Consider the following 15,426-nt stretch of genomic DNA (forward strand, 5'->3'; position numbering starts at 1 on the left):
ATTTTCACTCAAGTGCATGACTGCGGGAACGAGGCAGCCACGTGAGGGCGAGGAACACATCGGGTCCGGCCAAGGGCAAGTCCCAGCACACGCGCTCTTCAGCGTCGCCACACAGCTGCCCCGGGCTCGCGTGGGAGGAACTCGGAACGACCTTGGTTGCGGCCTCTGAGTCGCAGCGTGGCGACCTGCGGGCCTGGGCGAGACTCCCCCACCGTCCCCGCCCGTTACCACCCGGCGTGGCCAACACAGACAGGATAACCCGGGCGAGGCAGCAGGGAGGGGGCCGACCAGTCCCACGTGGACCAGCTCCCCGTTGAGGGCGGGGCCTAGGGGGCGCCCGGACCAATCAGAGCCGCCGCTCCGCTCACCCGGCCAGGCGCGCCCGAGCAGCCTGTGGCTACGTCACGTCGGGGGCGGGGCTTCGGGCGGGCGCGGGGCTCGGCAGGTCACATGGGGTGTGGAGAGGGCTATAAATAAGGGCCAGCGGCGTGCTCTCGTAGAGTGATGGCCGCCGGCGCGCGCTGCGCTGTTTCTTCTCTAAGCGTCTGAGACGCCCGCGGCTGCTTCCGAGTGGGTGGCTAGCCCCTCCGTGTCGTTCCCCGGTGCTGCCGTCCCGGGCTGTGCGTCCGTGGCTCCAGCCTGCCACAGCCCCGTTCTCCCGGTCTCCGCTCGGCCCTCAGTCTCCTTTGGTGAGTTGCGGCGCGGTACCCTTGCAAAACGCTCTTTCTTCTCTGGAGCGGGCCCGGGGCGAGGGAGGCTGGCGGGCGGGTGTGGAGTGCCGGCCGCGGGATCCCGCTGCGCTGCTGCCCGCCTCCTCTACGCCGCACCCTTCCGCGGGCCTTTTCGGCGGTCCTCGGCTGGCGCGCGCGCGGGAATGGCCTTTTTCCGGTCTTCCACGGAGGGCGCGCGCGGGCAGGCGGCCGGAGACAACCGGACGCGTGGGGTGGGGCGGGGCGCGCGCGATGGGGGGGGGCGCACAGAGATCGCCATGTGCCCCACCTCGCACATCCTTTCGGGACCAGAGGGCCGAAGTAGCGGGCGGAGGGCTGCCTCCTTCCCAGGGATGCGCGCCGCTATTGTTATTTTCTCCCACTTCGTCCCCCCAGGATGAACTTGCGTCCTTTCTTTAATCCGCCATGGAATTCTGCTCCGTGCTTTTAGCCCTCCAGAGCCAAAGAAACCCCAGACAACAGACGCCCATACGCAGCGTATAGCAGTAACTTCCCAACTCGGTTTCTGTGCCGTAGTTTACAGTATTTAATTTTATATAATATATACTGTCTATTATTATAGCATTTTGATACCTCATTCCGTTTACACATCTTGAAAGCCGCGCAGTAATTCTCTTATTAATTAAAGAACCACTACACTAGAAAATGGCATCTACTGTGGCACCGATTACTAGTACTCTAGCTACTGTTACTACTGCTGCTCCATCGGTGGATGACAAACTATGGATGCTCATCCTGGGCTTCATCATTGCATTTGTCTTGGCATTCTCCGTGGGAGCCAATGATGTAGCAAATTCGTTTGGTACAGCTGTGGGCTCAGGTGTAGTGACTCTGAAGCAAGCCTGCATCCTAGCTAGCATCTTCGAAACTATGGGCTCTGCTTTGCTGGGGGCCAAAGTGAGTGAAACCATCCGGAAGGGCTTGATTGATGTGGAGATGTACAACTCAACTCAAAGCTTGCTCATGGCTGGCTCCGTCAGTGCTATGTTCGGTAAGTTCTTCTGTTCTTTTGGGTGCCAGAACCAATTTGGGTCTTGGGGTGGTTCTGTTTTTTGTCCTGAACCTTTTCTGCTCATTTTCATGAGAATGCACTGCTTATATAACGGAATTTTGCCATTTACCCAACAAAATTTGACTGATTCTGTTTCAGGTTCTGCTGTGTGGCAACTAGTGGCTTCGTTTTTGAAGCTACCCATTTCTGGGACCCATTGTATTGTCGGTGCAACCATTGGTTTCTCCGTCGTGGCATCAAAGGGGCAAAGGGGTGTCAAGTGGTCTGAGCTGATAAAAATCGGTATGTTTAAATTCTGTATGGTTTAGGTTTTATTTTTGTCGTTTGTGTTGCTATAATACTGTGTATTGGGAGTGAGTGTGTGGTGTAAATTGGGGAGGAAGATTTAAGAGTATCAGAAGTGGAATGCCTAACGTTTCAGGAGCATGTTTCTTAATTTCATTACTTGACACTTTGTGTTCTATTCCAGTGATGTCTTGGTTCATCTCTCCACTGCTGTCCGGTATTATGTCTGGAATTTTATTCTTCCTTGTTCGTGCATTCATCCTCCGTAAGGTAACCTTTCTACTTATGACCTTTCATGAGTCACATTCAGTCTTGTTTGAACGCACTAGTATTCTCTCAGATGTGACTGGTATGTAAGTACGTGGCTTTGGAAAGTTAAAAAGTTCTTTGTTCTGTACCTCCTGCATGTTGTGGTGATCTTTTAAAGAAGTGAGTTTTTAATATCCCAGAGGGCATTCAGGAAGGAAAAACTTGGTAGTTCTGTGGACTGCCAAGAAATAAGAGAGACTGGGAGTGAAAAATAAGGACATTTGTTGAAGGTGTCTTTGTCTAGCCATGTGCAGGTTCCTACCTTGCCTAAACCACCATTGCATTCAGGACAATTGGAATTGTAACTGATGAGTTCAACATGTCAGTATCCTCCTATGGTTTTTCTAAACTGACAATTCAATCGGTCTCTCCCATGCAGATTTACTACATATAGCTTCTAGATGATGCCCCTATTTGTTGGGACTCTGCTTTCTCAGGTAGAAAGAATGGGTAAGATAGGTTGTTGGGGTTTTTGTTTTGTTTTGGGTTTTTTTTTCTCTTAAAAAATACAGGTAGCCATTGAATTTCCTGACTATTTGAAAATCCCTTTTGAGAGACCTAGTGACATTTCTTTTATCATGGAGTCTGATCCTGGCTCCACAATAAATGTAGACAACAAGGGATTATGTTGGCACTGGACTGAATTACAGAAAGAATAAATGAATTTTTCTCAGGAGACAGAGTTGTCCTATTTTCTAGGGTGAATGGCTCTTAAGAGTCCTTTGTTATGTTCTTTTAAAATGCCCCTGACCTGTAGAAATCTAAGTGGGGGAGGTAGGTTCCTTTTCCCAACACAAGGGGAGTGTGTTTAGACTCCCTACTTCTTGCTCTAGTTCTGAGAGTCTCTGGGGAATGATTTATGTCTTTCTCAGTAGAAGTCCTCTAGCTAACAACTGACCTGGGCTCATGGGGGCTCACAGAGACTGAATCATCAACCAGAGAACTTGCATAGGACTAACCTGGGCCCTCTGTGCATGTGTTGCAGTTGTGTGGCTTGGTCTTCTTGTGGGACTGCTAATAGTGAGCAGGGGCCATCTCTCTATTGTCTGCGCTTGGGACCCCTTCTTTCTGGGTTGCCTCATCCAGCAGAGAGCTGCCTAGTTCTTGCTGCCACTTGATATCCCATGGCTGGCTGATATACATGGAAGACCTGTACATTTCTGAAGAGAAGGGAATTGGGGTGGGGGCTGATTAGGTTGTGAAAAATTAACTGATTAATTAAATGTTAGCAAATAAAAAAGGAAATATCTCTAGCTTGGCACAACGTGACTAAGTAAACAGTTCATTGATGCTCAACCTCTAGATTTGGTATTCTTTCATCCAACAAGCAGGTATGATTAACATTCCACCCATTCCCCTAACTGTAGAATAATGGTAATTTGATTCCCAGCAGTACTCAGTAATCTGTTTTTAATGTTCCCGTTAGAGCCATCTATCTCTTGACATACTGATAAACCAGAATAATTCATATTTTTATTGTGTTGAGTGTTCAGTTTACGTAGGTCTGTGGAACAGTCAGGGTCATTGTAGGATACATTTTAGCTTTCTCAACCACAGGGGAATCAACACCCAACACAGTAATAATAGAATGCTGTTTGGATTCCTGTTTTATAAAGGTTTGTGCTGGCCCCTTTGATTATTGTGAAGATCATTCTCATACAGAAGAGCCTCCTCTTCTCTGATCGCAGAAAACTGATTGGTAGTTCCTGGAGTGGGAACAGAGGTACAGAGAGAGAGGGATTTCTCAGTGTCCGGAACCTCTTATTGATAATGTATGCCAAGTGTCTGTGTTACTAGGAGTTCAGGTCGGCTATGTTAACTATTCTTTTTCATGGTCTCATGTAGTCCAGACTGACCTTGAACTTTTGATCCTCCTGCGTTCATCTCCCAAGTTCTTGGGTGTGTGCCCTACTCTTAGCTTAACAGAATGGTTTTTACAGGAGTATGCGATGGATGTGATCAGGAGTGATGGATGGTGTTTAGTGCAGTGCTGTCTTTAAGGGTCTGCCCCCTGTCTCTCACTTGTTCACAGTCCCTCAGAAATGAGGGACCCTTTCCTGTCTCCTTCCATATAACTGGGTAAGGTGTATTCACATAATGTCCAAGTAAAGTTTTAACTTCTTGGTCTCATTCCTTCCTGTATCAGACCCAGAATAGTTCCTAGAAGTCCATTGACTTCACTGAATGACCTAGTGCATAGTTGGTTTTTATCTTTATCACTATATGTAAAAGTCAAGTGGTCACATGATGAGAAAACCATTTTATAAAAGTCACCAGTGTAGTTAATTCTTGGGAAGAACTGGGGGAAGTCAGAAGGGAGAGGCCTTCCTTATTTTACCATTTTCCTTGACTCTTGCAAAGTTTTTTTTTTAAACCAGTTAGCATGTATTTCAGGGTATTATCCCAAACTATACGTTCTTTGTTGAAGTCTCTGTGAACTGGGGCTTAGGGGTGGGGGTGGGATGGTGTTCTGCTTCAGCAAGGCCAGTACTGTGTTTTATAGGTGTATAGCACCATGTCTACCATGGGCCCCAGCTACCTTACTTCAGAGAACATTTGATTTGGTCCCAAGGGAAAAAAAAATACATACTTAGGCTGCTTGTATGAATAAATCACTAAATAGCCTTTGAAAATTTGGTAAGAGTCCCTACCTAATGTCTGTCAAATTTTCTTGAAACCCTGGGTTTGCTTGCCTACCTCAGGCTCTTGTCTGCCTTTAGGTGTGACCTGCAACTATTTAGTTATTCAGAGTGAGTCATGGGTTCTGTAGGTTGTTTCTGATCTCGTGTCTCTCTGTTAGTGTCCTCCTAAACAATGGGTAAAGCTTAAAATTAAGTGTTTTTCAGTGAGGGTCTAAACCAATTTGAAAAGCCACCCTTTATGAGAGACTTAACTTCACTGATTACTAAGCTTCACTGATTTTTAAGCTTTTCATGTCTTAATGATTGTCAGAAACTTTGGAATTCCATTTGGTCTTCACCTCTGTGTTATCCTTGAGATTTTTGTGGAATTATGACAAGGATATAGCATTAAACTTTTGTGCTGAAGGTTTGGCTTTCCTGATGAGACCTATGTTCTCATTCTTTTAAGTGTTTAGCTTGAAAGTTTTTCTCTGGAATTATCTGTAATACAAACTTATTGTGAAGGGAACTGTTTTCATTTTCAGTCACACTGGCCTTTGGGTGGGTCATTGGCATTTGTTCATACCTCTGCCTACCCCCATCCTAGTGAACAGGTAGGGAGCTTGCACTTTCCACACCTGAGACATTCATGTCAGCCACTCATTCCCAGACTTCAATTAAAATGCCCCTCCCCCATCAACATCCTCTTATCTGTTTTTTTCCCTTTGAAGTATTTGTCAGCCAGTATGTTACTGTGTAGTAAAATATGACACTAGTTCTATGCAAAAGGGGACTGGTCCTTCTTCTACTTCAGGGCCCTAAACAGTTCTTGGCAGTTACTTGACCGCGTGGATGATTGTGTTCACAATTGATTTAACTTTGTACTTTGATAAAACTGTATGGCCTGTTGATCATATATATAGATAAGATCGTTGTGTATAGTCTGCACACTTATTTTTAATTTTGGAGGCAAAACATCAGGAAGTGAACTTGGTCTGTTTATCTCTTCAGTACAGTACATCCTGGGACCTGTGTTCATGTTTACAGATGGACTTTGGATAACTCAAAGGAATTGATTATTTGAAATATGAGTCACATCCTTGTTATTAGGAACAGGGAGAAAGGGTCACATGGATAGAAGGAGTCACTAGCTTTCTTAGAGAGCAAATGCAGGACCAAGGGCAGTTGGCTTTGTAGAAATTACTGTGGGAGGCTTTTGTTAGCACCGTGATCACATAGTCTACCTTGCCACAGAATGCTCTGGAGATGGATCTACATTTACAAGTTTTAAGATACTGATCTTAATGTTTTACAGGCAGATCCAGTTCCTAATGGCTTACGTGCTTTACCGATTTTTTATGCCTGTACAATTGGAATAAACCTCTTTTCCATTATGTATACTGGAGCACCGTGTAAGTATAAATCAAGACATTTAAATGTGAATTTAAGGTTATTTACAAAACTTGCATTAAATGCCCGATTTACCCCTTTTTGCTTTACAGGGCTGAAATCTCCTAGAAGGTGGCTGGCCTGCGCCCATTTCAGAAGGCTGCAGGCTAGTGTATGCTGAGTTAACCTAGATAGTTTTCAACCAGAGACCTGCTCAGATTCTAAACCACTACAGACCTTTCCTCTTTAGTCTTCACAGGATCCACTGATAATATAACCTTCTCCCTTCCCTTCTTGTATCTATGCTAAAAATGCTGGAATTGATACTGGCCTCAACTACTGAAGAGTCATTAGTTAATCAGTTCTTCAATAATCGGTCATTTAGGACTGATTGTTGGATATCATTTTCTCTCCCAATTGGAGCAATTTCAGTTTCTCAGTTTGCACCCCTGAATTCATTTGAATAAGAAGAGTTGGGTGTGTAACACTTGGTCTAATTACACTTGGAAGAAGAATTTCTACAGCTAAGAGGAAGCGTTTGAGAGGATATAAAAGTTCTGGTGTTGATTGCTTTCACAGTGGGAGTAAGGGAAGGCAAGATTTTACTTACGGCAACTGAGAGAATGACAGCTTGGACCTTGTGAGGCGGAGCAATACAGTTCTGGCATCTACGCTCATTTAGTGTGTTGGTTCTTAACTACATAAAAACCAGACAGTTACTACACTTACCTTCTCACTAATCAGTGAGAAGAAGGAAGATTGTGTGTAGCCCAGGGCACCCTCATGTCTATCTATACGTATAACTAGAAAGAAAGGTGGAAAGGGATTTTTCTTCGATTCTTAAAGGAGTTTCATGCTTGTGACTACTAAGTTGATTCCATCTCTGACTACTGGCTTGTGACCTGTTTATTACTGCCCCTGAAATTATGTAGTAAGTCACTGAGCAAAACAGAAACAGCCAGCAGAGTATGTCTAACATTGTCATTCTTGAAATGTTAGTGAAGAGGCAGACTTTTACGACAGGCCTGGTCTTGACGTAAGAAGTTTGCCGCTTTTGTGCTGTCCTTTATAGGTCGTTTATAAGGAAAGCCAGTCCTTCCATTCCTTTTGACTGGAATGTGGACAAATTTAAATTGTGATAGAGCCTGATTAAACCTCATGCATATTTTACTTTGTGTGACTATCTGCAAGGTCACAATTGAAAGCAGAAATCACCATAGAACTTCAGATTTGAAGCATCTCAGTTTATGTCCAATTCTAAAAGGCTAGGTCTTAGTATTTTTTGTCTCTTACAGTGCTGGGGATTGAATATAGGGCCTTCTGCAAGCTAGTCTGAAGCTTCAACCCAGTTTAAAGGGTTTTGATGGAATAATAGTGTTTGCATTTTATGTGACTTAATATGCAGTAGGCAAAATCAGTGAAACAAGTGCAGGTGATGAAGCTGCTGTGGGCAGGACAGCAGACAATGGGTCCTGAGTGTCAGTGATGTGAGATGGTCTCAGCTTTAGTGCAGGCCAGCAGCCCAGTTGCCTATTTGCAGTGGTAAGTTGATCCTGACCAACACTGCTGATCCTGAGGGAAAAGTATTGGAGAACAAATCTCTCAGTGGCTTGTTAGTGAACTACCACTAAACTAGACAACTATTTAAACAACTGTCTTCCTATAGTTATCAACCCTGTTTTCTGTTAGCTTGATGATACATTTGCAGAGATAGTTTCCGTGAAGGTTGCTTGCTGGTACAGTGAATAATTTCCCACAATTGTGTCACCTGACACTGACTGAAACACCTTCCCTTTTGAATTTTAAAATAAGTCATGTGTAAGTGTAATATGTGACAGCTAGAATGAAGGAGTGGAGAAAGGGATGCTTTGCTTGGTTTTATAGCTTCAGGTCATCAATGTACTGATTCTTGCATCTTCAGGACCAGCAGCATGAAGAAACTTAGTACACGAGTCCAGCAAGTGTTTCAGTGGGATTGGCTGCTGTGGGTATAAGATGGTCATAGGGTTTTTCTCCATGGTCTGTGTAGCCACTAGCCTAATGAACTCTGGAATGGCAGCAGCTGTCAAGGGTAATGGGCTAGCTTGGGGAAGCCCTCCTTTCTCTCAGGAGGGTTTACACGTTGTAGCAGGGGGCTGTTGCCCTAGGGTTTTCAAGATGCACCATTTTATCTCGTAGTGCTGGGCTTTGACAAACTTCCTCTGTGGGGTACCATCCTCATCTCGGTGGGATGTGCAGTTTTCTGTGCCCTTTTCGTCTGGTTCTTTGTATGTCCCAGGATGAAGAGAAAAATTGAACGTAAGTAATACAGTTTAGTAGTGTTCTCCTTTCCCTCTACCTTCCCCCTCCTTTTTTCCTCCCTCCCTCATCTATAAGAGTACACTATTTGGACAAACTGACAGCATAGGGGCTTTAAATGGACTAAAAGTGGCCTGAGATGTAGCCATTAAGAATATGTGACTAAGGGTAGATACACAATAGTTTTGATAGAGAAAGCATTTGCCTCAGCTGCCTCTATGTACTCAGCTTATCTGTGTGTGTTGCAGTACATATACACTGCATAATACCGACACACAGCCATGCACATAGTCCTTGTGCAGAGATAAAACACACACAGAAGTAAACAGTTTTAGGTATAAGTAATCTCTTAGGTCATTGCAGAACGTTTTTTGTGGTGTCATTACATACTGAGTATGTTTTGATGGGCACTAGTCTTTGTTTCCTTGGTGGCTAAGATAACTTAGAAGAATCCTGTTCTGTCCTTGTAGTGTGTATAGAATGTTAGTTTGCTGATGTATAGCAATGCAGGGGTGCATAGACTGCAGTGGCATTAAAAGAATGCTGCGTCATTGCAGCTGAACTGAGGAGCTGCCCAGAGCTCTGTGCTAGTCAGCTGTGTCACATGCACAGTGGGAATGAGGCTTTCAGGACTCTGGCCTCATTTTTGTCTCAGTCTGGGAGGAGAGACAAGTCTTACTGTAATGCTAGGCTTGTGTGAGATGCCTGAGCCAGTAGATGAACGTGGTGAGCACTGGCCTGATAGGCAGAAATACTGCCTGGCTGCCGGGTGTGGAAGTGTTCAGCCATTATTGTTACATCTTAGTTGTTTGTCCTCTTGGCCTAAGAGTTGGGAAATTCCTTAGTCAACTGCCATGAGCTTCCCTTTCAAGACTGAGATCTAAGAAGGGTTTTATGCTTATAAGTTATAAAAGTATAACTTTTATAGGAGCAGAACCCTAAAATATTTACTCTCTGACCATGTACAACAATTTGTCATCCTTCTTTTCCCCCAGTGGAGGGTGTGGTGTGTGTGGCTGATTTGCTCCCAAGGGACAGATGAGTTCCTGACATAATAAGGAGGGCAGGAACATTAGCTTTAATTTTGACTAGAATTTACACCTAGTTTTTTGAGATGGGTTTTGTTTGGGGGTGGTTAGAAAGGGATGTGGGACAAAATAATATAGTCAAACCAAAAATTCTCTTTATTTTCTAGGAGAAATAAAGTCTAGTCCCTCTGAAAGTCCCTTGATGGAAAAGAAGAACAACTTGAAAGAAGACCATGAAGAAACAAAAATGTCTTTTGGGGATGTTGAGAATGGGAATCCTGTGTCTGAAGTAGCATGTGCCACTGGGCCTCTCCGGGCTGTGGTGGAGGAGAGAACAGTGTCATTCAAACTTGGGGACCTGGAGGAAGCTCCAGAGCGAGAGCGACTTCCCATGGATTTGAAGGAGGAGACCAGCATAGATGGTACCATCAATGGTGAGTTGGCTTTCCAGGGTTTCCCAGTGTCCCTGAGGTTATGGAGAGGCTGCTATTCTGGATTGATGCACTTTGCATTGAATGTTACCTTTTTGGTCTTGGCTAGGTGCAGTGCAGTTGCCTAATGGGAACCTTGTTCAGTTCAGTCAAACTGTCAGCAACCAGATCAACTCCAGTGGCCACTATCAGTATCACACCGTGCACAAAGATTCTGGCTTGTACAAGGAGTTGCTCCATAAATTACATCTGGCCAAAGTGGGTGACTGCATGGGAGACTCTGGGGATAAGCCGTTGAGGCGCAACAACAGCTACACTTCCTACACCATGGCAATATGTGGCATGCCCCTGGATTCATTCCGTGCCAAAGAGGGTGAACAGAAGGGAGAAGAAATGGAGACGCTGACATGGCCTAATGTAGATACCAAGAAGCGGATTCGAATGGACAGTTACACCAGTTACTGCAATGCCGTGTCTGACCTTCACTCTGAATCTGAGATGGACATGAATGTTAAGCCTGAGATGGGTAACAGAAAAGGAAGCAGTGGCTCTCTTGAAGAGTGGTATGATCAGGATAAGCCTGAAGTCTCCCTCCTCTTCCAGTTTCTGCAGATCCTTACAGCCTGCTTTGGGTCATTTGCCCATGGTGGCAATGACGTCAGGTCAGTCCACATGACTCCCAGTGTTGGTAACTCTTTAAACAGTCTGCTTAACCTCCTGTGTGCAGTGCTCTACCTCCTGGGGAGACACTGAATAATCTAGGCAGGATGAGGTGGTAGTAGTTAATAAAGCAAAAAGGAAGCTCACTTAGACTATAAGAATGTTTCTAGCTTTATTTCTGTTCAAATAAATGTCTGTCCAGGTGGGAACTGAGTCTTTGCTAAATTGTAACATCAATGATGAAAACCTTAAAATCACTGACTGCCCTGAGGGTGGACTTAGGTTATCCAGCCTTGTTTCTGTGGCCTGTAAACTTCACTGGGTTCTGAGGCTTGCCTTAAGCTTCGTATAGGAGGAAAGGGGCCTCCACTTGCATACACCCTTCTGTCCAGCAGCCTTGATTTTCTTCTGTTATGTGTTGGGCTTCCGTAGGGTGGTTTGCTAAATAATCTGAAAGGCTGGGCATAGACAGTTAAGTCAGTCAGTTAACAGATTGAGTTTGACAAGAAGTGTTTCTGCCTAGAAAGTCACCACTGCTCTCTTTCCTTTCAGCAATGCCATTGGTCCTCTGGTTTCTTTGTATCTTGTATATACAACTTCAGATGTGTCTACGAAGATGGCAACGCCAATATGGCTTCTGCTTTATGGTGGTGTTGGCATCTGCATAGGGCTGTGGGTTTGGGGAAGAAGAGTTATCCAGACCATGGGGAAGGATCTGACCCCAATCACACCCTCCAGGTGAGTAGGTGAAACGTGCCTTAGGGTGGAGCTCAAGCTTCTTAAGGGATGCGGTGCCATGGAGGGTGTACATAGGTCTCTGCTAGAAGAATATGTTGCATTTGCTGCTGTTCTCATAGTTGATCTGAGCATTGTCTACGGCACTTATTGTCTGGCTTGTAAATATTTTTTGTCAATTTGCTCAGCTCTAGTGATCATGTAATTGAATTTTCTGAGAAAGATATACTGGCATAAATAATTATACATACATACGTGTGTGTGTGTGTGTGTGTGTGTGTGTGTGTGTGTGTGTGTGTGGCTTTGGTTCAGGAGCTAAAACCATACACTTTCTTCAGAATAAAAGCCCCAACTTTCTGTTTGTTTGCATTTTGAGATAGGGTCTCTCTCTGTAGTCTTGGCTGGGCTGGAATTCACCATGTAGACCAAGCTGACTTCGAACTCAGAAATTCATCTTCCTCTGCCTTCTGAGTGCTGGGATTCAAAGGCATGTGCCTCCATGCCTGGCATGTCCCAGCTTTTTAAATAATGAAATTCCAGAAGTACTTAATCCTCAGATGTTAGAACCTTGGCCCTACTTACTTAAGTAGGTTTCAGGGGTTAGAGGAGATGAAAATAGCAGGTTTTGTCACTATGTAGATCAAAGCAAGATTAGATTAGGTTATTTGGGTAGTGTTGGCTTTTCAAAAAACTCTAAAATGTTGACAAACATATTTTTGTATCAACAGTGGTTTCAGTATTGAACTGGCATCTGCCCTTACTGTGGTCGTTGCATCAAACATCGGCCTGCCCATCAGCACAACACACTGTAAAGTAAGTGGAATGGAATGAAATGAACCCCTCAAATTGTCCAAGTCCTAGTTATGTGTGGCTTTATTTCTTTGATTTGATTTAGAAAGTTTTGTGCAGTTGGAGTCTTAAAAGTTAACAAGCTTGGACAATGACCATGTGGGTAAAAGTTAACATTCTACAGTTTATCTGTAATCATCTAAAGTTCTCTGGGGTGGAGCTAGCTATGATTTCTAGTTGTGAACCTTTTGTCCCTCTGTCATGGCAGTTTATGTTGCGTTTCATGTCTACTTAGCATCTTTGTTCTCTTCCATGGGGAAGCCAGTTAGTAGTATAGGCATGTGCTAATAAACTGGTCAGCTAGTTTGGGTCTGGGTGGTTCCTCTCTTGTGCGGTAGCAAATATGCTGGCTTAACAAGTTTGGGAGGCTTATGGTAAGGGCAGTCTTGTGGTAAAAGTGTATATCCAGGGCCTCTTGAGCTTGTAGTGCTAAGAATCTAACCCGAGCTGGGCGTTGGTGGCACACAGGTGCAGGCCTTTAATCCCAGCACTGGGGAGTCAGAGACAGGCAGATCTCTGAGTTCAAGACCAGCCTGGTATACAGAGTGAGTTCCAGGACAGCCTCCAAAACAGTACAGAGAAACCCTGTCTGGAAAAAAACAAAAACAAACAAAGAATCAAGAAGTTTCTTGATGCTGCAAGGCAAGAGCAGGTGGATCTCTGTGAGTTTGAGGCCAGCCTGATCTACAGGAACTGACTTTGTTAAAAGTACTAAAGCTGGTCCAGCCTAGGGCCTACCAAGTCACTCTTTGTGCTAGGGTGTCTTTTGGCTCATATACCAGCCACCCTCTAGAACAGTTGTTAAGGAATCAGAAATTGGGGCTGGAGAGATGGCTCAGAGGCTAAGAGCACTGGCTGTTCTTCCAGAGGTCCTGAGTTCAATTCCCAGAAACCACATGGTAGCTCACAGCCCATCTGTAAAGTTATCTGGTGTTGTCTTCTGATCTGCAGGCAAACATGCAGGTAGAACACTGTATACATAATAAATAATAAAATACTAAAAAAAAAGAAATCAGCAATTTAACTTTAGGCAGAGAAAAGGAATCTTGTCATATTTTAGTACATTTACCACAGGTTTAATGATTGAAATTTTTATTGCCTTCATCTTCCCATGGATAATTTTAGCATGTTAGAAGTTAGCTTTTGGCTTGTGTCACATACCTGTAATTTCACCTTTTGGGATGCTGAAGTAGGAGGGCCCACAAGTTCAATTCTGTCCAGATGACAGCAAGAGAGACCCTGTTGTTCTCCAGACAGAAACTGCATCCATGGAGCTGAATTCATCACTTGTCTGGGTTCCTTGTCTCAGGTGTCTTTTTGCTGATTGTAGTGTCTGCTCTTTCTCTCCTAGGTGGGCTCTGTTGTGTCTGTTGGCTGGCTCCGATCCAAGAAGGCTGTCGACTGGCGACTGTTTCGCAACATTTTTATGGCCTGGTTTGTCACCGTCCCCATTTCTGGGGTTATTAGTGCTGCTATCATGGCAGTATTCAAATATCTCATCCTGAAAGTGTGAGGCTGGGGTTGAAATTTTTGTTAACATCTGGGACCACCATACACATTCCTGTTCCTAGAAGAATGCTCACAGTGTTGCGGAAAGATAGACAAAGGGTTTAAAGTTTGGGAGCCATGGGAGGGAAGTGTAACTTACACTATAATTGCTTTTGTGCTAAATTATGACTTGTCTCAAAATTAGCTATGTAAAATAGCCAGGTTTCCATTGGTTCATCCTAAGGTCCCTTTCTTCTGGGCTATGAATTCCTGTACATATTTCTCTACTTTTGTATCAGGCATCAATTCCATTATATTTTAATGTCTGTAAGATAACGTATGTGGGTTTTTTAAACAGCCAGGCAGAGCCATTCAATGGCACAAACCCTGCTTTGTTGGCCTCACCAGCTTCTTCCCCAACATGCACAGGGATTTAACAAACATGTAACTGAAGCTTCCCTCGTAGTCTCTCGTAGAAATAGTCACGGCACTCTGCCTCCCTGTCAGTTGTAGCAGGTTCTGTTGACGTATGTGGGAACTTCTTAGAGGGTCAAGAAATCTTTGGCACAGTGAAAATAAAAGTTTATTGTAACTTCTTTGCAAACAACTCCTGGACATGTTGCTAAGAAGTATAAAGACAAAGCCTCCTGGCGGTTGTGGGTATTCCTTTTGAGATTTTTGGCAGTGTGGGATGGGTGAATGAAGTGCAATGTGAACTTTGGGCAAATTCAATGGGACAGCCTTCCATGTTCATCTGTCTACCTCTTAACTGAATAAAAAGCCTACAGTTTTTAGAAAATCTGTTCTTGTGGTTTTTGTTTCTGTTGGGTCCTCAGAATCCCGATTATTCGGCATTATGACATTCTTAGGATGATGCGTGCACTTTCCCATATGAGGGCGCTATCCAAGTTCAAGCTCCTCGCTCTTCATTTCCTATGATATTCTGAGTGATATTGCTCCACGTAGGTCTGCACATAGTTGACTTTGATTGTTTCCAGTTTTGCAGTAACAGAAGCTGAAATGAGGTTGTGCATGGTTCAGCTTCATCTAAAAATTCTTGCTTGTAGGGCTGTAGACAGAGCTCGGGTAGTCTTGTGTGCCACACACAGGCCCCGGGCTCAAAGGAAAGGGAAGCTTGTGGTTCTTCAACCTTGCTATGCTGGCTTTTACTCTTTTTTTTTTTTTTTTTTAGGGAAATTTTCTTCTGTTTTGCCTGCATATATGTCTGTGTGAGGATGCTAGGTCTGCTGGAACTGAAGTTACAGACAGCTGCCATGTGGGTGCTGGGAATTGAACTCAGGTCCTCTGCCATCCCTCCAGCCCTGGCTTTTACTCTGTATCAGAACAATTAATGAAAAACTATTTCTTTTGTTTGTTTGTTTGTTTTTACGAGACAGGGTTTCTCTGTATTGTTTTGGAGGCTGTTGGTCCAGCCTGGCCTCGAACTCACAGAGATCCGCCTGCCTCTGCCTCCCGAGTGCTGGGATTAAAGGCGTGCGCCACCACCGCCCAGCAAAAAACTATTTCTTTGTGAGCTATTTTGATGGATTCTATCCTGAGAATTACTGGACAAAGCTTTAACATTTAGTT

At 44.4% G+C, this 15,426-nt stretch overlaps 1 protein-coding gene across 2 annotated transcripts; it reads left to right on the top strand.

The window, feature by feature from the left end:
* Positions 1-450: 450 nt before the first annotated feature.
* Positions 451-14,635, top strand: Slc20a1 (solute carrier family 20 member 1). 2 transcript variants are annotated; one of them, XM_005068607.3, is made up of 11 exons: positions 468-689; positions 1,107-1,722; positions 1,882-2,025; positions 2,213-2,298; positions 6,274-6,370; positions 8,526-8,645; positions 9,841-10,107; positions 10,214-10,766; positions 11,317-11,502; positions 12,228-12,312; positions 13,700-14,635. In XM_005068607.3, exons 2-11 carry the CDS (start codon positions 1,377-1,379, stop codon positions 13,859-13,861), a joined length of 2,046 nt encoding a protein of 681 aa, XP_005068664.1. In that variant the 5' UTR covers positions 468-689; positions 1,107-1,376; the 3' UTR covers positions 13,862-14,635. The 2 variants fall into 2 exon arrangements, with proteins under 2 accessions (XP_005068665.1, XP_005068664.1); XM_005068608.4 differs by lacking the exons at positions 8,526-8,645; positions 9,841-10,107; positions 10,214-10,766; ... (1 more) ...; positions 12,228-12,312; positions 13,700-14,635 and adding an exon at positions 6,461-6,528 and having other exon boundaries at positions 451-689.
* The last annotated feature ends 791 nt before the right edge of the window (positions 14,636-15,426 follow it).

Source organism: Mesocricetus auratus, unplaced genomic scaffold (assembly GCF_017639785.1).
Source record: "Mesocricetus auratus isolate SY011 unplaced genomic scaffold, BCM_Maur_2.0 Super-Scaffold_100004, whole genome shotgun sequence".
NCBI classification, from domain to species: domain Eukaryota; kingdom Metazoa; phylum Chordata; class Mammalia; order Rodentia; family Cricetidae; genus Mesocricetus; species Mesocricetus auratus.

Coding starts and splice junctions, on each gene's coding strand:
- Slc20a1 (XM_005068607.3), top strand. CDS start 1,377: ATGGCATCTACTGTGGCACCGATTACTAGTACTCTAGCTACTGTTACT. Junction 6,371..8,525: donor TATGTATACTGGAGCACCGT/GTAAGTATAAAT, acceptor TTTATCTCGTAG/TGCTGGGCTTTGACAAACTT. Junction 10,108..10,213: donor CATAGATGGTACCATCAATG/GTGAGTTGGCTT, acceptor GGTCTTGGCTAG/GTGCAGTGCAGTTGCCTAAT.